The 24,405-nt window shown below is 68.1% G+C and overlaps 2 protein-coding genes across 4 annotated transcripts; both read left to right on the top strand.

Moving 5' to 3' along the window:
* The first annotated feature begins 1,397 nt into the window (after nucleotides 1–1,397).
* SYCE1 (synaptonemal complex central element protein 1) lies at nucleotides 1,398–5,641 on the top strand. The gene is made up of 11 exons (XM_064440569.1): nucleotides 1,398–1,556; nucleotides 2,562–2,633; nucleotides 2,745–2,819; nucleotides 3,001–3,048; nucleotides 3,189–3,243; nucleotides 4,078–4,167; nucleotides 4,262–4,325; nucleotides 4,445–4,511; nucleotides 4,627–4,681; nucleotides 5,365–5,454; nucleotides 5,549–5,641. Exons 1-11 carry the CDS (start codon nucleotides 1,409–1,411, stop codon nucleotides 5,625–5,627), a joined length of 843 nt encoding a protein of 280 aa, XP_064296639.1. The 5' UTR covers nucleotides 1,398–1,408; the 3' UTR covers nucleotides 5,628–5,641.
* A 274-nt stretch (nucleotides 5,642–5,915) lies between these two features.
* LOC135311433 (CXXC-type zinc finger protein 1-like) lies at nucleotides 5,916–23,913 on the top strand. 3 transcript variants are annotated; one of them, XM_064440567.1, is made up of 15 exons: nucleotides 5,926–6,075; nucleotides 6,985–7,082; nucleotides 7,186–7,286; nucleotides 8,265–8,380; nucleotides 9,154–9,309; nucleotides 10,647–10,673; nucleotides 11,161–11,310; nucleotides 13,434–13,541; nucleotides 14,511–14,695; nucleotides 15,718–15,925; nucleotides 16,170–16,280; nucleotides 18,890–18,939; nucleotides 19,639–19,735; nucleotides 20,531–20,683; nucleotides 23,529–23,742. In XM_064440567.1, exons 1-15 carry the CDS (start codon nucleotides 6,073–6,075, stop codon nucleotides 23,667–23,669), a joined length of 1,704 nt encoding a protein of 567 aa, XP_064296637.1. In that variant the 5' UTR covers nucleotides 5,926–6,072; the 3' UTR covers nucleotides 23,670–23,742. The 3 variants fall into 3 exon arrangements, with proteins under 3 accessions (XP_064296638.1, XP_064296636.1, XP_064296637.1); XM_064440568.1 differs by lacking the exon at nucleotides 18,890–18,939 and having other exon boundaries at nucleotides 5,916–6,075; nucleotides 11,275–11,310; nucleotides 23,529–23,913; XM_064440566.1 differs by lacking the exon at nucleotides 18,890–18,939 and having other exon boundaries at nucleotides 5,919–6,075; nucleotides 23,529–23,912.
* The last annotated feature ends 492 nt before the right edge of the window (nucleotides 23,914–24,405 follow it).

Raw genomic sequence — 24,405 nt, 5'->3', positions numbered from 1 at the left:
GAAAATGGGGGGAAGGGGATGAAAATGGGGGGAAGGGGATGAAAATGGGGGGAAGATGGGACAGAAAATGGAGGAAAGAGAGAAAAGGGAGGGAAAAGGGGACAGAAAAGGCTGGGGGGTGATGGAAAATGGGGGGCAAAGAGGTGACACTGGGGGGAAGGCACAAAATGGCAGGAGGAGGTGACAGGAGGGAGGTGAGGGAGGGGACAGAAAATGGGGGGAAAAGGGACAAGAAGCGGAGGGAAAATGTGACCGAGAGGAAGGGAAAAGGGGAGAGAAAATGGAGGGTGAAAAGGGGGCAGAAAATGGGGGGAAACATGACAGAAAAGGGGGGGAAGAGGGGACAGAGATGGGCAAGAGGAGGCAGAAAGGGGAGGAAAGACGTGACAGAAAATGGCGGGAAGAAGTGACAGGAGAGGTGTGGGGGAGGGAGAGAAAATGGGGGGGATATGACAGAAAAGGGGGAGAGGGGGTGGAAAATGGAGGGAAAAGGGATGGAAAAGGAGAGAAAAGGGATGGAAAATGGGGGGCAAAGAGGTGACACTGGGGGGAAAGGGACAAAATGGCGGGAGGAGGTGACAGGAGGGGGGTGAGGGAGAGGACAGAAAATGGGGGGAAAAGGGACAAGAAGCGGAGGGAAAATGTGACCAAAAGGAAGGGAAAAGGGGAGAGAAAATGGAGGGTGAAAAGGGGGCAGAAAATGGGGGGAAACATGACAGAAAAGGGGGTGGAAGAGGGGACAGAGATGGGCAAGAGGAGGCAGAAAGGGGAGGAAAGACGTGACAGAAAATGGCGGGAAGAAGTGACAGGAGAGGTGTGGGGGAGGGAGAGATAATGGGGGGGATATGACAGAAAAGGGGGAGAGGGGGTGGAAAATGGAGGGAAAAGGGATGGAAAATGGGGGGAAAAGGGATGGAAAATGGGGGGAAAAGGGATGGAAAATGGGGGGAAAAGGGATGGAAAATGGGGGGAAAGGGATGGAAAATGGCGGGAAAATGGATGGAAAATGGGGGGCAAAGAGGTGACACTGAGGGGAAAGGAACAAAATGGCGGGAGGAGGTGACAGGAGGGAGGTGAGGGAGGGGACAGAAAATGGGGGGAAAAGGGACAAGAAACGGAGGGAAAATGTGACCGAAAGGAAGGGAAAAGGGGAGAGAAAATGGAGGGTGAAAAGGGGGCAGAAAATGGGGGGAAACGTGACAGAAAAGGGGGGGAAGAGGGGACAGAGATGGGCAAGAGGAGGCAGAAAGGGGAGGAAAGACGTGACAGAAAATGGCGGGAAGAAGTGACAGGAGAGGTGTGGGGGAGGGAGAGAAAATGGGGGGGATATGACAGAAAAGGGGGAGAGGGGGTGAAAATGGGGGGAAAAGGGATGGAAAATGGGGGGCAAAGACAGAAAGGACAGCAAATGGAAGGGAAACGGGAGCGAAAAAAGCGGGAATTGGGGACAGCGGAGGGTGTCGGGGCGCGGGAGGCGCGAGGGGCCGTCCCGTGCCCGCCGGCGCCATCGTCCCCCGTGTCCCCACAGGCGGCGGCCATGGCGGGTAACCGAGGCGGTGAGGGGCTGCGGGGTCACCAGGTGTCCCCGGGTGTCAGCGGGGAGGGACGTGGGTGTCACTGGGTGTCACCAGGGGTCACTGGGGATGGACATGGGTGTCCCCGGGTGTCACTGGGGAGGGACATGGTTGTCCCCAGGTGTCACTGGGGAGGGACGCGGGTGTCACTGGGTGTCACCAGGGGTCACCAGGGAGGGACGTGGGTGTCCCCGGGTGTCACCAGGGGTCACTGGGGAGGGACATGGGTGTCCCTGGGTGTCACCGGGGAGGGATGTGGGTGTCACTGGGGAGGGACATGGGTTTCCCCGGGTGTCACTGGGGAGGGACATGGGTGTCACCAGGAGAGACGTGGGTGTTCACGGGTGTCCCTGGGGAGGGACGTGGGTGACCCCGGGGAAGGATGTGGGGGTCCCCGGGTGTCACTGGGGAGGGATGTGGGTGTCACCAGGGGTCACTGGGGAGGGACATGGGGGTCCCTGGGTGTCACTGGGGAGGGACGTGGGTGTCACTGGGTGTCACCAGGGGTCACCGGGGAGGGACGTGGGGGTCCCCGGGTGTCACTGGGTGTCACCAGGGGTCACCGGGGAGGGATGTGGGTGTCCCCGGGTGTCACCAGGGGTCACTGGGGAGGGACATGGGTGTTCCCGGGGAAGGACGTGGGGGTCCCCGGGTGTCACTGGGGAGGGATGTGGGTGTCCCCAGGTGTCACTGGGGAGGGACATGGGTGTCACCAGGAGAGACGTGGGTGTTCACGGGTGTCCCTGGGGAGGGACGTGGGTGTCACCAGGGGTCACCGGGGAGGGACGTGGGGGTCCCCGGGTGTCACCAGGGGTCACTGGGGAGGGACGTGGGTGTCCCTGGGTGTCACCAGGGAGGGACATGGGTGTCACTGGGAGGGATGTAGGTGTCCCCAGGGAGGGACGTGCGTGTCACCGGGAGAGAGGTGGGTGTCACCGGGTGTCCCCAGGGAAGGACGTGGGTGTCACCAGGTGTCCCCCCCCTCAGGCATCCCCCATCCCCCCGCGGGGACCCCGCGCCTGGAGGCGCTGCTGGGGCGGCTCCGCAGCCTGCACCAAGGTGAGCCCCGTGGTCGTGTGTCTCCTCCCCACCACCACCACGCCACGTCCCTCTGTCCGTCCCCACGGCACCCGTCTGTCCGTCCATCCGCGTGTCCGTCCGTCCCCGCAGCGCGTCAGGCCGCCGCGCGGGAGCTGGCGGAGGCGCGAGGCCGCGGCGAGGGGCTGCAGCGGCACCTGGAGCAGCGTGAGTCGCCCCACGGCCGCCGCGATGGGGGGGACCCCGGGCTGTGGGTGGGGGACCCCAACGTTCGGGGGCGGGGGGGGACTGGGGTACCCCCAGGCCCCCCGGGATGGGGGTCCCTGGGGTTTGGGGGGGGCACCCGTTGGCGTTTGGGGTGCGCGGGTGCCGACCCCTCTCCCCGCAGTGGAGGAGCGTCGGGCGGCGCTGGAGGGGCTCTGGCAGCAGAAGCAGGGTGAGGCGTGGCCGTTCCGACCCCGTGACCCCCCACCCTGGGGTCAGGGCACCCCCCACACCCCTCCACACCCCCTTTTGGGGGTGCCCTGGGTGGGGGTGGGGCCCCTTTCCCGGACGCCTGTGTCCCCTCCCCCGCAGAGGCGCTGCGGGTGGGGCGGCTGCGCAGGGAGGAGGTGGAGGCCGAAGGTCAAAGGTGAGCGGGAGGGGCTACGGATGTGACAGGGTCACCCTGTGACCCCCCGTGACCCCTGACCCCACATGCCCCTGGTGACCCCTGACCCCCCAGACCCCCCGTGACCCCTGACCCCACACGCCCCTCGTGACCCCTGACCACCCAGACCCCCCGTGACTCCTGACCCCACATGCCCCTCGTGACCCCTGACCCCACCCAGACCCCCCGTGACCTCTGACCCCACACGCCCCTGGTGACCCCTGACCCCCCCAGACCCCCTGTGACCTCTGACCCCACACGCCCCTGGTGACCCCTGACCCCCCCAGACCCCCTGTGACCTCTGACCCCACACGCCCCTGGTGACCCCTGACCCCACCCAGACCCCCCGTGACCTCTGACCCCACACACCCCTGGTGACCCCTGACCCCCCCAGAACCCCCGTGACCTCTGACCCCACACACCCCTGGTGACCCCTGACCCCCCCAGAACCCCCGTGACCTCTGACCCCACACGCCCCTGGTGACCCCTGACCCCACCCAGACCCCCCGTGACCTCTGACCCCACACGCCCCTCGTGACCCCGACCCCTGGCAGCCTGGTGACCCCTGACCCACATCACCTGGTGACCCCTGACCCCCGGTGACCCCTGACCCCGGTGACCTCTCAGCCCCACCCCCAGTGACCCCTGACCCCAGGGACCTCTCTGTGCCCCCAACTGCCCCTTGACCCCTCCAAGACCCCCTGCTGACCCCTGCCCCCCAGCGACCCCTGACACCCTGATGACCTCTGACCCCCGGCGACCCCTGAACCCTTGACCCCGTGACCTTTGACCCCCCGTTGACCTCTGACCCCGCAGGCGCCGGGGGCTCTGCCTGAGCCGCCAGCGGGACCTGGCAGGGGCGGGGGAGGCGCAGGGTCGCCTGCGTCACCTGCGCCGGGGACACAGGTGGGTTGGGGGTCGCCGGGGGTCACCCTGCGCGGGGGGGGGTGTCACCCGCCCCACCCCCACCCCGGGGGGTCACCCTGCCCTTCCCCCGCAGGCAGGACTTCTGGCGGCAGCTCGATGACATCATGGAGGAGCACAAACGCCTGCGGGAGGCGCACGTGAGCTCGGGGTGCCGGGGACCCCCCCACTGGGTGTCGGGGACCCCCCTCGGCCTGTTGGGGACCGCCCCCCGGGGTGTCGGGGACCCCCCCGGACGCCCGGGTCCCCTTCCCCGCAGGCCCCGGCCCAGCTGGAGGCTGAACTGGTGCGACTGGAGGAGGCGCGGGAGAAGCTGCTGAGGCAGGGTGAGCCCCCAAACGCCGGGGGGGGGGGTCCCCAAACCCTCCCCCAGCCCCCCCCGCCTTCCCGGAGGGCGGGGCCACCCGGGGGGGCGGGGTGGTGACAGGCCCCGCCCCCCAGAGCGCCGCCTGCTGGAGGCAGAGGGACACCTGGGGCACGAAGCCTACCTGGCCGCGTGAGTGATGGCCCCGCCCCCCCGGAGTCCTGGCCCCGCCCCCTGGAACCCCATCCACAACCCCAGATCCTGGCCCCGCCCCCCCGGAGTCCTGGCCCCGCCCCCTGGAACCCCAGCCACAACCCCAGATCCTGGCCCCGCCCCCTGGAGTCCTGGCCCCGCCCCCTGGAACCCCAGCCACAACCCCAGATCCTGGCCCCGCCCCCTGGAGTCCTGCCCCTGCCCCCTGGAACCCCAGCCACAACCCCAGACCCTGGCCCTGCCCCCCCAGTCCTGGCCCCGCCCCCTTGAGTCCTGGCCCCGCCCCTGAGCACCTGGGTCCCCTCCCCTGCATGCTTGGCTCCACCCCAATGCCTGGCCCCACCCTCACTACCTGGACCCACCCACAGCTCCTGCCCCTGAAGCTTGGCTCCACCCCCAATTCCTGGCCCCGCCCCTTGGTGTCCTGGCCCCGCCCCCTGAAGTCCTGACACCCCTGGATCCCAGGCCCCGCCCCCCTGCATCCATGGCCCCACTCCCTGCATCCCTGGCCCCTCCCCCGGATTCCTGGCCCCTCCCCCTGAACACCTGGGTCCCCTCCCCCGATGCCTGACCCCACCCCCGGCTATCTAACCCCGCCCCCCGGATGCCTGGCTCCACCCCCCACCTGGCCGGCCCCGCCCCCAAGCGCCCGGGTCCCGCAGGCGATTGGTGGCGCAGGAGGAGGAGGGGGCGCGGCAGCGGATGGGGGCGGAGCTCGGCCGGCGGCAGATCAGCCTGCGCCGCAGGGATAGGTGGGTTCTCCCTCCGGGCCCCGCCTACCCCTCCCCGGGCCCCGCCCACAACCCGGCCACGCCTACTCACCCCTCTGTCCCCACCCCTCCTCAGGCTGGCAGAGGAGCTGGAGCAGCTGCAGCGCCCCCTGGAGGCCCCGCCCCGCCGAGGGGGGGCAGCGGGGGGGCCCTGAAGTCCCCCCCTGTCCCCCCCTTGTCCCCCCATCCCCCCTGTCCCCCCTTGTCCTCCCCGTGTCCCCCCATTCCCCTCGTTCTCCCCCCGCCCCCCCAATAAACGTCCCCACCCCCACCTCGCTCACGTCTCTCTATGAGGACCCGCCGCCGCCGCCATTTTCCCTCCCCCAACATGGCCGCCACCACCGCCCGCCGCCATTTTGAACCACCCCCTCCTGTCACGGCCGCCGCCATTTTGCCTCGCGCCGCGCAGGCGCCGCCGCCGCCATTTTAGGGGGCGGGAGCGGCCGGCGGCGGCCATATTGTCTGTGGGCACCGGCGTCGTGTGGGTGTGTTTCCCCGCCTGCTTCCCTTTTAACCCGGAAGCGGAAGCGCTTCCATTTCCGGTGTGGCGGGGCTAGCCTGGGCTCTTCCGTCGGGCGCAGCGGCCGCGACAAAGGGGCGATGGTGAGGGGCGAGCGGGGGTCTGGGGGCCTTTTTGGTGGGCCCGGGGGGCTTTCGGAGGGTCCTAGACCCGTGGGAACATTTTTGGGGGGTGGCTGAGGGTCTGGGGTCACTTGGGGGGGGTTGCCCGGGGAGTCTGGGGGCCTTTTGGGGCGTCGCGGGGCTTTTGGGGGGGTCCTACACCCCTGGGAGCCTTTTAGAGGTGTGCTCGGGGAGCCTGGGGTCGTCTGGGTGCCTTTGTGGGGGGTGTCCGGGAGGTCTGGAGGGCTTTGAGGGGGTCCCAGGCACTTGGGGTCCTTTTTGGGGGGTGTCTAGGGGTCTGGGGTGCCTTTGTGGGGGATCTCCGGGGGTCTGGGGTGCTTTGGAGGAGTCCCAGAACCCTGAGAGCCTTTTTGGGGAGTGTCCGGAGGGTCTAGGGGCCCTTTTGGGGGGTTCGGGGGGCTTTGGGAGGGTCCCTGACCCCTGGGAGCCTTTTTAGGGGGTGTCCGGAGGGTCTGGGGGCCCTTTTGTGGGGGTTCGGGGGGCTTTGGGATGGTCCCGGACCTCTGGGAGCCTTTTTGAGGAGTGTTCGGTGGGTCTGGGGTACCTTTGTGGGGGTGTTTGGGGAGTCTGGGGGCCTTTTGGGGGGATTCAGGGTCCTTAGGGGTGTCTTAGACCCTTGGGGGCCCTTTGGGGGGGTTCGGGCGACTTTGGGGGGGGGGTTCCAGACCCCTGGGAGCCATTTTGGGGGTGTCCGGGGAGCTCTGAGGGAGCCTTTTGGGGGGTCTGAGGGTGCTTTGAGGGGGTCCTGGACTCCCAGGAATCATTTTGGGGGGGTGCAGGTGGTCTGGATTCCTTGGGCGGGGGGGGGAGGAATCTCACCCCCCCAGGGAGACCCTGACACCCCCTTTTTTCCCCCTCTCCCCGCTCCAGGACAGCGAGTTCTCGGACGCGGAGGCCGGCCCGGGGGGGGAGGAGAACGCCCCCGTGTACTGCGTCTGTCGCAAACCCGACATCAACTGCTTCATGATGTGAGTCTGGGGGGGGCCCTGGCTCCCTCCGGGGGGGCCACAACGGGGATTTTGGGGTGCTGGGGTCCCCTGATTGAAGCCTTTCCCTTCCGCCCCCCCGCAGCGGCTGCGACAACTGCAACGAGTGGTTCCACGGCGACTGCATCAACATCACCGAGAAGATGGCCAAGGCCATTCGGGAGTGGTACTGCCGGCAGTGTCGGGGTGAGCCCCGCTTTGGGGGGGGCCGGGGGGGTCGGTCCCCACTTTGGGGGGGCCCGGGAGGCCCAGTGGCTGCTTTGGGGGCCCGGGGGGGCCCGGCGGCTGCTTTGGGGGGACCAGTGGCTGCTTTGGGGGGTCCCGGGAGGCCCGGCAGCCGCTTTGGGGATACCAGTGGCTGCTTTGGGGGGGCCCAGGAGGCCCGGCAGCCGCTTTGGGGGTACCAGTGGCTGCTTTGGGGGGGGCCTGGGAGGCCTGGTGGCTGCTTTGGGGGTACCAGTGGCCGCCTTGGGGGGGCCCAGGAGGCCCGGCAGCCGCTTTGGGGGTACCAGTGGCCGCCTTGGGGGGGCCCGGGAGGCCCGGCAGCCGCTTTGGGGGTACCAGTGGCTGCTTTGGGGGGGCCCGGGAGGCCCGGCGGCCGCTTTGGGGATACCAGTGGCTGCTTTAGGGGGGCCCGGGAGGCCCGGCGGCCGCTTTGGGGGTACCAGTGGCCACCTTGGGGGGGCCCGGGAGGCCCGGCGGCCGCTTTGGGGGTACCAGTGGCCGCTTTAGGGGGGCCCGGGATGCCCGGCAGCTGCTTTGGGGGTACCAGTGGCTGCTTTGGGGGCCCCAGGAGGCCCGGCAGCCGCTTTGGGGGGGCCAGTGGCCACTTGGGGGGCCTGGTGGCTGCTTTAGGGGGATCTGGGAGGGTGGGTCCACTTTTTCAGGGTGTCTTGAAACACCTGGGCCTTGTTTTGGGGGGGGTCCTTGGGTGTCTTAGTGCCGTTTTGGGGTGTCGGAGTCTGGGGTCCTCTCTTTTTATGGGGGGACCCCTGGGGGTGCCCCCGACTCCCTCCTTTTGGGGTGCCCCGGGGACCCCCCGACTCCCTCCCATGGGGCACCCGGGTCCCTTTTCGGGGCACCCTTGGCAGGGGGTGTCCGGGGGGCCCCAGTGCACCCCTGGGTGGGGGCGGGGTGCCCTGATCGCGCCCCTCCCCCGCGCAGAGAAGGACCCGGCGCTGGAGATCCGGTACCGGCACAAGAAGTGGCGGGAGAAGGAGCGGGAGCAGGAGGGGGGCAAAGCCCCGGAGCCCCCCACCGAGCAGGGACGGGCCGCCAAGGTGCGAGGCGGGGGAGGGGGGAGAGGGGGTGGGGCTGGGGGTGCCCCTCCCCCACCGCCCGGCTGCCCCCGACCCCCCACCCCCACGACACCCATGCGCTCGCCCTCCCCCCACCCGATGCCTGTGCCCCCCCACGCCCATGCCCCCTCCCCCTGAACACCTGTGCCCCCTCCCTGACACCCGTGCCCCCCTCACCCCCTCCCTGCATGCCCTCGCCCACCCCACGCCCACCCCACACCCACGGCCCCCTGCCCTGCCCCGCCCACACCCCCCTCCTCCACACCCACATTCCCTCTGCCACGCCCCACCATGCCCCCACACCCCCCCACGCCCCCCCCCATACCTGTGCCCCCCATGCCCACACTCCCCTCCCCCACACCTGTGTCCCCCTCCCCCCCATACCCCGTCCCCCACACCCACTCCCCCCATGGCCACAGCCACGCCCCCCCCCACCCCCTCCTCCACACCTGTGCCCCACGCCCCTGCCCCCCACACCCACGCCCGCTGTGCCCATGTCCCCCTCCCCCCCCCAGTGCCCCCCTCCCCTACGCCCCCCATGGCCACACCCCCCCACCTGTGCCCCCCTGTGCCCACGCTCCCCTCCCCTGTGCCCACACCCACCCCACCCCCACCCACGCCCCCCCGCGCTCACACCCCCCTCCCCACACCTGTGCCCCCCTGTGCCCACGCCCCCCCCACCCTTGCTCCCCTCCCCGTCACGCCGCCCCCCCGCCCGCCCCCCCCCGCCCCCACCCACGCCCCCCCCGCCGCAGATCAAGCGCTCGGCGCGCATGTGTGGGGAGTGCGAGGCCTGCCGGCGCCCCGAGGACTGCGGCCAGTGCGATTTCTGCCGCGACATGAAGAAATTCGGGGGCCCCAACAAGATCCGCCAGAAGTGCCGGCTGCGGCAGTGCCAGCTGCGCGCCCGCGTGAGTCCCCCGGGGCGGGGCCGGGGCGGGGCCGGGGCGGGGCCGGGGCGGGGCCGGGGCGGGGCCGGGGCGGGGCCTGGCGTGGGCTTAATGTGGGCTTAATGTGGGCTTAATGTGGGCTTAATGTGGGCTTAATGTGGGCTTAATGTGGGCTTAATGTGGGCTTAATGTGGGCTTAATGTGGGCTTAATGTGGGCTTAATGTGGGCTTAATGTGGGCTTAATGTGGGCTTAATGTGGGCTTAATGTGGGCTTAATGTGGGCTTAATGTGGGCTTAATGTGGGCTTAATGTGGGCTTAATGTGGGCTTAATGTGGGCTTAATGTGGGCTTAATGTGGGCTTAATGTGGGCTTAATGTGGGCTTGGCGTGGCCTTGGCGTGTCGCTGGCGTGGGCTTAGTATGGCCTTAGCATGTGCTTAGCGTGGGGTTGGTGTGGCCTTAGCGTGTGCTTGGGGGAGCTTCCCATGGCCTTGGCATGGCCGCAGTATGGCCTTAGCATGTGGTTAGTATGTTGTTGGTCTGGACTCAGCGTGGGATTAGAGGGAGCTTCGTGTGGCCTTGGCGTGACCATAGCATGTGCTTAGCGTGTGGTTGGTGTCCTCTTAACATGGGATTAGGGAGAGCCTCGTGTGGCCTTGGCGTGGGATTGGGGGAGCTTCGTGTGGCTTTAGTATGGGTTTAGCATGTGCTTAGTATGTTGCTGGTGTGGCCTTAGCATGTACTTGGCTTGGAGATAGTGTGTGCTTCATGTGGCCTTGGCGTGTGCTTGGGGTGCTGTTAGAGGCTGCTTTGTGTGGCCTTGGTGTGTGATTGGCGTGGCCGTAGCATGTTGTTAGCATGGCCATAGCATGTGCTTGCCGTGGCCTTAGCATGGGCTTAGGGAGAGCTTCACGTGGCCTTAGCGGGGTGTTAGCATGGCCTTGGCGTGGGCTTAGTGTGTGGTTGGTGGGGATTTAGCATGTTGCTAGCGTGTTTGGCGTGTTATGTTTGTGCAGCTATAGCATGTGGTTTACATGTTCTTACCATGTATTTAACATGGGCTTAGCGTGGTGGTAGCATGGGCTTAGCATGACGTGGGCGTGTGCTTCCTGTGGCTCTGGTGTCTTTAGCATGGCCTTAACATGTGCTTGGCATGTCCTTAACATGTGCTTAGCAGGGGCTTAGCATGCTGGTGTGTCCTTGGCATGAGCTTGGCGTGTCCTTAGCATGTCCTGGGCTTTTGGTGTGGGTCCTGGGGGGGTGGGGCCTGTGTCACGTGTGTCCCACGCGTGCCACGTGTGTCCCTTGCATGCCACGTGTGTCCTACACGTGTCCCTCACGTGTCTCCCCCCCACAGGAGTCCTACAAGTACTTCCCCACCTCGGTGAGTCGCCCGGTCACCGGGGCCCCCTTTGGGTGGGGGGTGGGGCCCCCCTTTGGGTGGGGGGTGGGGGCCCCCTTTGGGTGGGGGAGGGGCCCCCTTTGGGTGGGGGAGGGGCTCCCGGACCCCTGGGTCCCCTTGAGGGGGGGGTTGGGGGGGGTCTCCCTGCATACCTGGGTGCCCTGTGGGTGGGGGTCTCCCACACACCTGGGTCCCCTTTTGGGGGGGTGGGGGTGGGAGGGGTCGGTGCCCTTTGGGTGGGGGCGGGGGTCTCCCACATACCCGAGTCCCCTTTTAGGGGGGTGGTGGGTGCGGTGGGTCCTCTTTGGGTGGGGCTTTCCCGCACCCCTGGGTGCCCTTTTGGGGGGGGGGGTGGGGGTCTCCCACACCCCTGGGTGCCCTTTGGGGGGGGGTGGGGGTGCGGCGGGGCCCGGGGGTGGGTGGGGCGGGGGGTGCCGGCCGGCTGGGTGGGTGCTGACCCCCCCCCCAGCTGGCGCGGGGGCGCGAGGGGGAGCTGGAGCTGCTGAAGGAGCAGCTGGGGGCGGCGGCGCCCCCCGAGACCCTCTCGGACGAGGAGCTGCCGCTCGACCCCCGGCTCTACCAGGAGCTCTGCGCCGGCGCCTTCGACGAGCACGGCCTGGTGAGCCCCCCCGAACCCCCCCCCCGGGGCCCCCGAACCCCCCCCCGGGGCCCCCGAACCCCCCCCCGGCACCCCCGAACCCCCCCCCGGCACCCCCGAACCCCCCCCGGGACCCCCGAACCACCCCCCCCGAAATGGTCACAAAATGCCCCAAATTCTCCACCAGGCACCCCAAATCGCCCCAAAATCTGCCCTAGGGACCCCAAATCCCCCCCAAATTGCAACAAAATGCTCCAAATTCTGCTCCGGGGACCCCAAATTCTCCCCAAATATCTCAAATTTTATTCCAGGGACCCAAAATTCTTCCAGAATCGCCGCAGAATTCCCCCAAAATGCCTCAAATTCTGTCCAGAGACCCAAAATTCTCCCAAATTTTCCCAAAATGTCTCCAGATTCCGTCCAGGGATCCAAAATTCCCCCTAAATTTTCACCAAAATTCCCAAATTCTGTTCCATGGGCCTAAAATTCCTCCAAATTTTCCCATAATTGCCCTAAATTCTGTCTAGGATCCCAAAATTCCTTCAGAATTTTCCCAAAATTCCTCCAAAACGCCCCAAATTCTTTTCCAGGGACCCAAAATTCTTCTCAATTTTCCCAAAATGCCCCAAATTCTGTCCAGGGACCCAAAATTCCTCCAAATTTTCCCCAAATTCTCGTAAATTCTGCCCAGGATCCCAAAATTCCTTCAGAATTTTCCCAAAATTCCTCCATAATGCCCCAAATTCTTTTCCAGGGACCCAAAATTACTCCTAATTTTCCCAAAATGCCCCAAATTCTGGCCAGGGACCCAAAATTCCTCCAAATTTTCCCAGAATTCCCCTAAATTCTGCCCAGGATCCCAAAATTCGTTCAGAATTTTCCCAAAATTCCTCCAAAATGCCCCAAATTCTTTTCCAGGGACCCAAAATTCTTCTCAGTTTTCCCAAAATGCCCAAAATTCTGTCCAGGAACCCAAAATTCCTTCAAAAGTTTCCCAAAATTCCTCCAAAATGCCCCAAATTCTGTCCAGTGACCCAAAATTCCTCCAAATTTTCCCCAAATTCCTGTAAATTCTGTCCAGGGACCAAAATTTCCTTCAAATTTTCCCAAAATTCCTTCAAAATTTTCCCAAAATTCCCCTGAATTCTCTCCAGGGACCCAAAATCCCTTGGAAATGTCCTTAAAATTCTTCCAAAATACCCCAAATTCTCTTCTAGGGACCCCAAATGCCCCCAAATTTCCCCCAAATTCTGTCCAGGGACCCAAAATTCCTCCCAATTTCCCCAGAATTCCCACAAAATGCCCAAATTCTGCTCCGGGGACCCCAAATCCCCCCAGAATCACCCCAAACCCCGCCCGGGGAGCCCGGCTCACCCCGCGAGGTCCCACATGGCACCGCGCGGCCTCTTGGCGTGCCCTTGGCGTGCCCTTGGCGTGCCCGCCGGCTTTAGCGTGTCGGGGCGTGTATTTCACGTGTCACAGCCCGTTCCTGCCTGCCGAGGCGTGTTTTTGCATGTAGAGGCGTGATTTCAGCGCACCGAGGCGTGTTTGATGCATGTTGAGCCATGTTTTTAGCATGTAAGGCTGTGTTTAAGCACAGTAAAGCACATTTTTGGCTGTAAACTCATGTTTTAAACATGCTAAAGTATGATTTTGGCGTGTAGAGGCGTGTTTTGGCATGTAGAGGCATGTTTTGGCGTGTAGACGCGTGTTTTAAGTGTCTCAAGACACATATCTTACATGTAAAACCATGTTTTAAACACATAAAGGCGTGTTCTTGCCTCATACATGTGTTCTCAGCGCGCCAAGGCAGCCTTTAGCATGTAAACCCATGTTCTAAGCATGTTGAGTTGTATTTTAGGGCTTTGAGGTGTGTTTTTAGTGCATCAAGGCACGTTTTTAGCACACGGACACATTTTAAGCGTGTTTTAGCACCCAAAAGTATTTTTACATCCCGTTGGGGCGTGTTTTAAGCATGTCAGGGTGTGTTTTAAGCATGTTGGGGCATGTTTTGGCACATAAAGACACGTTTTGGGTGCATTAGTGGGTTTTTAGGACGGAAATGGGGTTTTTTCGCGCGTCGAGGAGGGGCTTTGCGTGTCGAGGCGGTGCTGAGGCGTGTTTTTGGCGTGTCCCCGGCGCAGCCGTGGCTCAGCGACCCCGAGGACGCCCCTTTCCTCGACCCCGCCCTGCGCAAACGCGCCGTCAAGGTCAAACACGTCAAGCGGCGCGAGAAGAAGTCGGATAAAAAGGTGGGCGCTGGGGGGCTCCGGGGGGGGCTCCGGGGGGCTCCTGGGGGGCGCTGGGGGCTCCGGGGGGGGTCATGGGGGCTCATGGGGGGGCTCTGGGGGCTCATGGGGGCTCCTGGGGGGCGCTGGGGGCTCCTGGGGGGGTCATGGGGGGCACTGGGAGGGTTACCGGGAGCCCCTGGGGGTTCCTGATAGCGACTGGGAGGGCCTCCGGAGCTACTGGGAAGCCCCGAGGGTTACTGGGAGGGTCCCTGGGAGCTCCTGGGAGGGCCCCCGGGAGCTACTGGGAAGCCCCGAGGGTTACTGGGAGGGTCCCTGGGAACTACTGGGAGCCCCTGAGGGTTAGTGGGAGGGTCCCTGGGAGCTACTGGGAGCCCCTGAGGGTTACTGGGAGGGTCCCTGGGAGCTACTGGGAGCCCCCGATGGTTACTGGGAGGGCCCCCGGGAGCTACTGGGAAGCCCCAAGGGTTACTGGGAGGGCCCCCGGGAGCTACTGGGAAGCCCCAAGGGTTACTGGGAGGGTCCCCGGGAGCTACTAGGAGCCCCTGAGGGTTACTGGGAGGGCCTCTGGGAGCTCCTGGGAGCTACTGAGAGCCCCCGAGGGTTACTGGTAAGCCCCGAGCGTTATTGGGAGGGTCCCTGGGAACTACTGGGAGGGCCCCGAGGGTTACTGGGAGGGCCCCGAGGGTTACTGGGAGGGTCCCTGGGAGCTACTGGGAAGCCCTGAGGGTTACTGGGAGCCCCCGAGGGTTACTGGGAGGGCCCCTGGGAGCTACTGGGAAGCCCTGAGGGTTACTGGGAGCCCCCGGGGGTTACTGGGAGGGCCCCTGGGAGCTACTGGGAAGCCCTGAGGGTTACTGGGAGCCCCCGAGGGTTACTGGGAGGGCCCCTGGGAGGGCCCGGGAGCCCCTGCGGGGGCTGCCGGAGCTGACTGGTGCTGACTGGTGCGCACTGGGGGGCGCCGGGGGGCAGAAGGAGGAGCGCTACAAGCGGCACCGGCAGAAGCCGCGGCACCGGGAGCGCAGCCGGCACCCGGAGCGCCCCGACGGCCGCGACCCCGCCGGGCTGGGCCAGTGCCTGGGCCCCGGCTGCACCCGCCCCGCCAGGGCCCCCTCCAAGTACTGCAGCGAGGCCTGCGGCGTCAAGCTGGCCGCCAAGTGAGTACGGACCAGTACGGACCAGTATGGACCAGTACGGACCCGCACAGGGGGGTACAGGGTGCAACGGACCCCTGCGTGGCCCCGCTTATCCACGTGCTGGAGGCAGGGGGGTGGTGCCAAGATGGCCGCCAAGCGAGTACCCCCCAGTACAGACCAGTATAGACCAGTATAGACAGCCCCCCCGGATCCTATCCCAGTGGATCCCCCCCACCTGATCCCGGGGGCCCCCTTAAACCGCCCCCCTTCCCCCCGCCCCTGCCCCCATCCCGCAGCGGGATCGACGAGATCCCTCCGCAGCCGCCTCCCCCACTGGATCCCCCACTGGATCCCCCACTGGATCCCCCACTGGATCCCCCACTGGATCCCCCACTGGATCCCGGGGTCCTGGGGGGGTGTCAGGGCTCCAGGGCCCCCCCAATTCACCCCATGCCCCCCCCAATCCCGCAGCCGGATCTACGAGATCCCTCCGCAGCCGCCTCCCCCAGTGGAACCCCCACTGGATCCCCCACTGGATCCCAAGGATCCCGGGGTCCTGGGGGGGTGTCAGGGCGCCGGGGCCCCCCAATTCACCCCCCGCCCCGCCCCGATCCCGCAGCCGGATCTATGAGATCCCTCCGCAGCCGCCTCCCCCAGTGGAACCCCCACTGGATCCCCCACTGGATCCCAAGGATCCCGGGGTCCTGGGGGGGCGTCAGGGCTCCAGGGCCCCCCCAATTCACCCCGCGCCCCCCCCCGATCCCGCAGCCGGATCTGTGAGATCCCTCCGCAGCCGCCTCCCCCACTGGATCCCCCACTGGATCCCCCAGTGGATCCCGGGGTCCTGGGGGGGTGTCAGGGCTCCAGGGCCCCCCCAATTCACCCCGCGCCCCCCCCGATCCCGCAGCCGGATCTACGAGATCCTTCCGCAGCCGCCTCCCCCACTGGATCCCCCACTGGATCCCCAGGATCCCGGGGTCCTGGGGGGGTGTCAGGGCGCCGGGGCCCCCCCAATTCACCCCGCGCCCCCCCCGATCCCGCAGCCGGATCTACGAGATCCTTCCGCAGCGGATCCAGCAGTGGCAGCAGAGCCCCTGCGTGGCGGAGGAACACGGCAAGCGGCTGCTGGAGCGGATCCGGCGCGAGCAGCACCAGGCCCGCCTGCGCCTGCAGGAGATGGAGCGGCGCTTCCACGAGCTCGAGGGGCTCATCGCCCGCGCCAAGGGGCACCCGCCCCGCGAGGATGAGGAGGTGGGGGCACCCCCAGACCCACCCGGGGCCCCACAAGCACCCCGGATCCCCCCCCGACCCCCTCGGACCCCCCCCCCCCACCCCCTCGGATCCCTCCCCCCCCCCACCCCCTCGGATCCCTCCCTCCCCCCCACCCCCTCGGATCCCTCCCCCCCCCCCACCCCCTCGGATCCCTCCCCTCCCCTGGGCCCCCGGGGCCCCCCGACCCCCCGGGCCCCCCCCAGACGCCCCCCACCCCCCCCAGAGCACGGAGGGGGACAGCGAGGACACGGACCTGCAGATCTTCTGCGTCTCCTGCGGGCACCCCATCAACCCCAAGGTGGCGCTGCGGCACATGGAGCGCTGCTACGCCAAGGTGCGGGGCGGGGCCTCGGGGGGCGGGGCCTCGGGGGGCGGGGCCTCGGGGGGCGGGGCCTCGGGGGGGCGGGGCCTCGGGGGGGCGGGGCCTGGGGGTGCTCAGGAGGCTATAGGGGCTGCTATGCCAAGGTGCGGGGCGGGGCCGGGGGGGCGGGGCCTCGGTGGGGCGGGGCCTCGGGGTGCTCAGGAGGCTATAGGGGCTGCTATGCCAAGGGGTGGGGTGGGGCCTCGGGGGGCGGGGCCTGGGGGGCGGGGCCTCGGGGGTGCTCAGGAGGCTATAGGGGCTGCTATACCAAGGGGCGGGGCAGGGCCTCGGGGGGTGGGGCCTCGGTGGGGCGGGGCCTCGGGGGTGCTCAGGAGGCTATAGGGGCTGCTATGCCAAGGGGTGGGGCGGGGTCTTGGGGTGGGGCGGGGCCTCGGGGGGCTTCTGGGGGGCGGGCCAGGGGCTATAGGGGCTGCTATGCCAAGGGGTGGGGCGGGGTCTTGGGGTGGGGCAGGGCCTCGGGGGGCTTCTGGGGGGGGGGCCAGGGGCTATAGGGGCTGCTATGCCAAGGGGTGGGGTGGGGCCTCGGGGGGGGGGCGGGGACTCGGGGCCAGGGGCTATAGGGGCTGCTATGCCAAGGGGTGGGGTGGGGCCTCGGGGGGGGCGGGGCCTCGGGGGTGCTCAGGCTATAGGGGCTGCTATGCCAAGGGGTGAGGCGGGGCCTCGGGGGCGGGGCCAGGGGCTATAGGGGCTGCTATGCCAAGGTGTGGGGTGGGGCCTCTGGGGGCGGGGCCGGGGGCGGGGCATTTGGGGGCTGCTCAGGGGTATAGGAGCTGCTATGCCAGTGTGTGGGGCGGGGCCTCTGGGGGTTGGGGCCTGTGGGGGGCAGGGACTGGGGGCTGCTCAGGGGACTATAGAGGCTGCTATGCCAAGGTGCGGTAGGGGGTAGGGCCTATAGGAGCTGCCTGGGCGCTATAGGGTATGGGGGGCCTATGGGGGCTGCTCAGGGCACTATAGGGGGCGTGGGGCCTATAGGGGCTGCTCAGGCTCTGTAGGGGATTGGGGGCATGTATGGGGGCTGCTCTGGGTTCTATAGGGGACGGGGTGTATGCAGTCTCCTCCAGGCACTATAGGGGTCACTGGGCCTATGGGGGCTGTTCAGGCCCTACAGGGGATGGGGGGACGTACGGGGGCTGCTCGGGGCACTATAGGGGATGGGGGGACATATGGAGCCTGCTCCAGGTGCTGTAGGGGCTGGGGGCCTATGGGGCTTTCTCCAGGTACTAGAGAGAACGTACGGAGCCTTTTTCGGGCCCTATAGGGGACACGGGGGCCTATGGGGCCTGCCCTGAGTGCTGTAGTGGACAGGGGCGCCCTGTGGAGCCTCCTACGGGCGCTACAGGGGACACGGGGACGTATGGAGCCTGCTCCAGACACTATAGGGGTCAGGGGGCCCTATGGACGCTGCTGCTGGGTGCTATAGGGCATAGAGGGGCTCTTGGGTGCCCCTATGGATCCTGTTCTCAGGCTCTATAGGGGATGTAGAGGTTCCTGGGTGCTATAGGGGCCATATGGACCCTGCTGCTGGGCTCTATAAGGGATGTAGGAGCTCGCCTGAGTCTATAGGGCCCATATAGAATCCACTGTGGGGACTATAGGGGCTGCCCCGGTCACGCTCGGGACCCTATAGACTCTGCTTTGGGGCTGTGGTGGGCCTATAGGGCTTCTCTGGGACATACAGGGGCAACACAAAGCCTGTGGTTGGGCTTCCACAGGCCCTATAGGGGTGCCCCCGATCTGTAGGGGCCCTACAGACTCCATCTACTCTTGCACTCTGTAGGGGATATAGGGGCGCTATGGGGACTACGCAGGCCATACAGACTCTGGGTTTGGGCTCTGTAGGGGTTATAGGATTTTTTGGGGGGCTATAGGAGTCATACGGAACCCGCTGTGGGGCTCTATAGGGGCTGTGGGTCCCTCAGGGTGCTATAGGAGCCGTAGGGACCCTGCTGTGGGGCTCTGTAGGGGCTGTGGGGTTATTTTTGGGGCTATACAGGCCGTAGTGATCCTGCTGTGGGGCTCTGTAGGGGCTGTGGGGCCATTTTCAGGGCTATAGGGGCTGTGGGGTCATTTTGGGGGCTATAGGGGCCGTAGGGACCCGCTGTGGGGCTCTACAGGGGCTGTGGAGTCATTTTTGGGGCTATACAGGCCGTAGTGACTCTGCTGTGGGGCTCTATAGGGGCTGTGGGGCCATTTTGGGGGCTATAGGGGCCGTAGGGACCCTGCTGTGGGGCTCTATAGGGGCTGTGGGGCCATTTTGGGGGCTATAGGGGCCGTAGGGACCCTGCTGTGGGGCTCTATAGGGGCTGTGGGGCCATTTTGGGGGCTATAGGGGCCGTAGGGACCCTGCTGTGGGGCTCTATAGGGGCTGTGGGGCCATTTTGGGGGCTATAGGGGCCGTAGGGACCCTGCTGTGGGGCTCTATAGGGGCTGTGGGGCCATTTTGGGGGCTATAGGGGCCCTAGGGACCCTGCCGGGGGGCTCTATAGGGCCCCTCGGGGGGCTCTAGGTGCCCCTGAGGGTCTATAGGCCCCCCAGCCCCTATAGCCCCCCTGTGCTGGCAGTACGAGAGCCAGACGTCCTTTGGGTCCATGTACCCCACCCGCATCGAGGGGTGAGCGGGGGCCCCTATGGGGGGTCTGGGGTCCTGTGGGGGGGCGGGGACCCTATGGGAGGGGAGGGGGACCCCTGTGGGGGGTGGGGACCCTATGGAGGAGAGGGGGGCCCTAGAGGGGGAGAGGGGTGAGGAGGGGACCCTATGGGGGGGAAGGGGACCCCTGTGGGGGGCGGGGACCCTATGGAGGAGAGGGGGGCCCTAGAGAGGGAGAGGGGTGAGGAGGGGACCCTATGGGGGGGAGGGGGCTGTCTGGGTCCCCTATGGTGGGGAGAGGGGCAGGGGGTTCCCGTATGGGGAAGGGGGCCACGTGGGGGTCCCTTATGGGGGGGAGGGGTTGCCGGGGTCCCTATGGGGGGGGGGAGGGGCATGGGGGGGTCCCTTATGGGGGGAGGGGTTGCCAGGGTCCCTATGGGGGGGGGGAGGGGCATGGGGGGGTCCCTTATGGGGGGAGGGGTTGCCGGGGTCCCTATGGGGGGGGGGGAGGGGCATGGGGGGGTCCCTTATGGGGGGAGGGGTTGCCAGGGTCCCTATGGGGGGGGGGGAGGGGTGGTCCCAAATATCTGTGTCCCCCGGGGGCGGGAGGGGGGGTGGGGGTTCCTGGCTGCCCGGGGTGGGGGGAGGGGAGCACCCAGGCGCCTGGGTGCCCTGGAGGTGGGGGAGGGGCTCCCCCCCACGCCCCCCCTCCCCCCCGCCCAGGGCCACGCGCCTGTTCTGCGACGTCTACAACCCTCAGAGCAAAACCTACTGCAAGCGGCTGCAGGTGCTGTGCCCCGAGCACTCCCGCGACCCCAAGGTGGGCCCCCGGGGGGGGCTGGGGGCACCCGGGGGGCGGGGGGGCACCCAGGGGCGCTGGGGGGTGCTCACTGCTAATGCCATGGGGCGATGCTGGGCTTTTGGGGGCACCCAGGTGGGCAGGGGGGGCACCCGGGGGGGGGCTGGGGGCAGCCAGGGGGCTGGGGGGTGCTGGGGGGGGGCACCCAGGTGGGCTGGGGGGCACTGAGGGGCGCTGGGGGGTGCTCACTGCTAATGCCATGGGGCGATGCTGGGCTTTTGGGGGCACCCAGGTGGGCAGGGGGGGCACCCGGGGGGGGGCTGGGGGCAGCCAGGGGGCTGGGGGGTGCTGGGGGGGGGCACCCAGGTGGGCTGGGGGGCACTGAGGGGCGCTGGGGGGTGCTCACTGCTAATGCCATGGGGTGACGCTGGGCTTTTGGGGGCACCCAGGTGGGCAGGGGGGGTACCCGGGGGGTGGCTGGGGGCACCCAGGGGGCTGGGGGTGCTGGGGGGTGCTCACTGCTAATGCCATGGGGTGACGCTGGGGTTTTGGGGCCACCCAGAGGGGTGGGGGGGGGCACCTAGGGGGCTGGGGGGGCACCCAGTGGGCTGTGGGGGGGACAACTGGTGGGGCACCCAGGGTGGCTGGGGCGGGGGGGGGGTGTCACACACAGGCTGTGGGGTGCCCCCCTGGCTGCCGTGGGGTTCCCCAAGGTTTATCAGAGCATCCAAGGGTGCTGTGGGAGCACGGGGGGGAGGTGGGGGGTGCCCCTTCCCCCCCCCACACCCCCCAACGTGGGGTCCCCCCCCCCCGAAGGTGCCGGCGGACGAGGTGTGCGGGTGCCCCCTGGTGCGGGACGTCTTCGAGCTGACGGGGGAGTTCTGCCGCGTCCCCAAGCGCCGCTGCCACCGGCACTACTGCTGGGAGAAGCTGCGCCGCGCCGAGGTGGACCTGGAGCGCGTCCGGGTGGTGGGTGCTGCACTGGGGGGGCACTGGGGGGCACTGGGGTACTGCTGGGAGAAGCTGCGCCGCGCCGAGGTGGACCTGGAGCGCGTCCGGGTGGTGGGTGCTGCACTGGGGGGGCACTGGGGGGGCGCTGGGGGGCACTGGGAGGCGCTGGGGTACTGCTGGGAGAAGCTGCGCCGCGCCGAGGTGGACCTGGAGCGCGTCCGGGTGGTGGGTGCTGCACTGGGGGGGCACTGGGGGGGCGCTGGGGGGCACTGGGAGGCGCTGGGGGGCACTGGGGTACTGCTGGGAGAAGCTGCGCCGCGCCGAGGTGGACCTGGAGCGCGTCCGGGTGGTGGGTGCTGCACTGGGGGGGCACTGGGGGGGCACTGGGAGGCGCTGGGGGGCACTGGGGTACTGCTGGGAGAAGCTGCGCCGCGCCGAGGTGGACCTGGAGCGCGTCTGGGTGGTGGGTGCTGCACTGGGGGGGCACTGGGGGGGCACTGGGAGGCGCTGGGGGGCACTGGGGTACTGCTGGGAGAAGCTGCGCCGCGCCGAGGTGGACCTGGAGCGCGTCTGGGTGGTGGGGGGGCGCTGGGGGGCGCTGGGAGGCGCTGGGGGGCACTGGGGTACTGCTGGGAGAAGCTGCGCCGCGCCGAGGTGGACCTGGAGCGCGTCCGGGTGGTGGGTGCTGCACTGGGGGGGCACTGGGGGGGCACTGGGAGGCGCTGGGGGGCACTGGGGTACTGCTGGGAGAAGCTGCGCCGCGCCGAGGTGGACCTGGAGCGCGTCCGGGTGGTGGGTGCTGCACTGGAGGGGTGCTGGGGGGCACTGGGGGGCACTGGGGGGCACTGGGGTACTGCTGGGAGAAGCTGCGCCGCGCCGAGGTGGACCTGGAGCGCGTCCGGGTGGTGGGTGCTGCACTGGGAGGCGCTGGGGGGGCGCTGGGGGGCACTGGGGTACTGCTGGGAGAAGCTGCGCCGCGCCGAGGTGGACCTGGAGCGCGTCCGGGTGGTGGGTGCTGCACTGGAGGGGTGCTGGGGGGCACTGGGGGGCGCTGGGGGGCACTGGGGTACTGCTGGGAGAAGCTGCGCCGCGCCGAGGTGGACCTGGAGCGCGTCCGGGTGGTGGGTGCTGCACTGGGGGGGCGCTGGGGGGCACTGGGAGGCGCTGGGGGGCACTGGGGTACTGCTGGGAGAAGCTGCGCCGCGCCGAGGTGGACCTGGAGCGCGTCCGGGTGGTGGGTGCTGCACTGGGGGGGCGCTGGGGGGCACTGGGGGGCGCTGGGGGGCACTGGGGTACTGCTGGGAGAAGCTGCGCCGCGCCGAGGTGGACCTGGAGCGCGTCCGGGTGGTGGGTGCTGCACTGGGGGGGCGCTGGGGGGCACTGGGGGGCGCTGGGGGGCACTGGGGGGCACTGGGGTACTGCTGGGAGAAGCTGCGCCGCGCCGAGGTGGACCTGGAGCGCGTCCGGGTGGTGGGTGCTGCACTGGGGGGGCGCTGGGGGGCACTGGGGGGCGCTGGGGGGCACTGGGGGGCACTGGGGTACTGCTGGGAGAAGCTGCGCCGCGCCGAGGTGGACCTGGAGCGCGTCCGGGTGGTGGGTGCTGCACTGGGGGGGCGCTGGGGGGCACTGGGGGGGCACTGGGAGGCGCGGGGGGCCGCTGGGGGGGCGCCGGGTGTCCCCGAGGGTCTCCTCGTGGTCACCAGCAGCCCCATGTTTGTCGCTGAGGTCCCTTGGGTGCCCCTGGGGGTCCCCGTGTCCCCAGGGGTGTCCCCGAGGGTGTCCCCACACACAGGGGTGCCCCCAAGGGTGCCGGGGTGCCCCTCTTGGGTGTCCCCATGTCCCCAAGGGTGTCCCCGTGCGCCAGGGTGCCCCTGTCGGGTGTCCCCGAGGGTGTCCCAGGGGTGTCCTGAGGGTGCCCCTGAGTCCCCAAGGGTGTCCCCGTGTCCCCTGGGGTGTCCCTGAGGGTGTCCCAGGGGTGCCTGTGCTGGGTGTCCCCACACACAGGGGTGTCCCCGAGGGTGTCCCAGGGGTGTCCTGAGGGTGTCCCTGTGTCCCCAAGGGTGTCCCCAGGTCCCCAGGGGTGTCGCCAGGGGTCTCCCTATGTCCCTGAGGGTGCCTGGGTGTCCCCGTGTCCCCGAGGGTGTCCCAGGGGTGCCCGTGCTGGGTGTCCCCACACACAGGGGTGTCCCCGAGGGTGCCTGGGTGACCCCGAGGGTGTCCCAGGGGTGTCCTGAGGGTGTCCCTGTGTCCCCAAGGGTGTCCCCAGGTCCCCAGGGGTGTCGCCAGGGGTCTCCCTATGTCCCTGAGGGTGCCTGGGTGCCTGTGCCGGGTGTCCCCACACACAGGGGTGTCCCTGAGGGTGCCAGGGTGCCCCTGTCGGGTGTTCCCGTGTCCCCGAGGGTGTCCCAGGGGTGTCCTGAGGGTGTCCCTGTGTCCCCAAGGGTGTCCCCAGGTCCCCAGGGGTGTCGCCAGGGGTCTCCCTATGTCCCTGAGGGTGCCTGGGTGCCCCTGTCGGGTTGTCCCCGTGTCCCCAGGGGTGTCCCCGAGGGTGCCGGGGTGCCCGTGCCGGGTGTCCCCACACGCAGGGGTGTCCCTGTGTCCCCAGGGGTGTCCCCAGGTCCCCAGGGTGTCGCCAGGGGTCTCCCTGTGTCCCTGAGGGTGCCTGGGTGCCCCTGTCGGGTGTCCCCGTGTCCCCAGGGGTGTCCCCGAGAGTGCCGGGGTGCCTGTGCCGGGTGTCCCCACACGCAGGGGTGTCCCCGAGGGTGCCGGGGGTGCCCGCGCCGGGTGTCCCCACACGCAGGGTGTCCCCGAGGGTGCCGGGCGCCCCCGGGTGCCCCCGCCCCGACCCGCCCCTCCCCCGCAGTGGTACAAGCTGGACGAGCTCTTCGAGCAGGAGCGCAACGTGCGGGCGGCCATGACGAACCGGGCGGGGCTGCTGGCGCTGATGCTGCACCAGACCATCCAGCACGACCCCCTCACCACCGACCTGCGCTCGCAGCGCTGAGGGGCCCCCCACACCCCCCCGGTACCCCCACACCCCCCCCGGTACCCCCACCCCCCCCCGGTACCCCCACCCCCCCCCCGGAGCCGCGGGAACCCCGCCCGGCCCCGCCCCGCCCCGCCCATCCGGGCGGGGCGGCTGCGTCGGGGCGTCCAGCGTGACCCCCCCAGCACCCACCTGTGCTGTCAGTGCTGAGGGGCCCCCCCAAAACCTCCAGGGGTCCCCCCAAACCCCCCCCGGGACCCCCAAAACACCCCCCACCCCCCCTGGGGGCCCCCCAAACCTCGGGGGACCCCCCAACCCTCCCTGAGGGGTCCCCGAACCCCCCCCCCGGGGACCCCAACCCTCCTGGTACCCCCCAAACCCTGGGGGCCCCCCCCCAAACCCTGGGGGCCCCCCCGGACGCTGGGGGACCCCCTTGAGCTCCCCCACCCTGCCTGCGCCCCCCCCAATAAAGTGGGTGTTAAAAGAGGCTGTTGTGGGGTGTCTGTGGGGCCGAGGGGGGTCCTATGGGGGGGCTGTAGGGTCGGGGGGGGTCCTATAGGGAGTCCTATAGGGTCGGGGGTTCCTATAGGGGACTATATGGTTGGGGGGCCCTATAGGGGGGTATAGGGTCAGGGCCATGCTATAGGGGGTTTATAGGGTCCGGGCCATCCTATGGGGGGCTTATAGGTTCGTGGTGTCCTATAGGGGCGTCTATAGGGTCAGGGGATCCTATCTGGGGTCGACAGGACCTTAT

This window comes from Phalacrocorax carbo, unplaced genomic scaffold, assembly GCF_963921805.1.
Source record: "Phalacrocorax carbo unplaced genomic scaffold, bPhaCar2.1 SCAFFOLD_292, whole genome shotgun sequence".
Taxonomy (NCBI): domain Eukaryota; kingdom Metazoa; phylum Chordata; class Aves; order Suliformes; family Phalacrocoracidae; genus Phalacrocorax; species Phalacrocorax carbo.
Note: the sequence above shows the minus strand (reverse complement) of the source record. Positions and strands in the feature narration are given on the sequence as shown.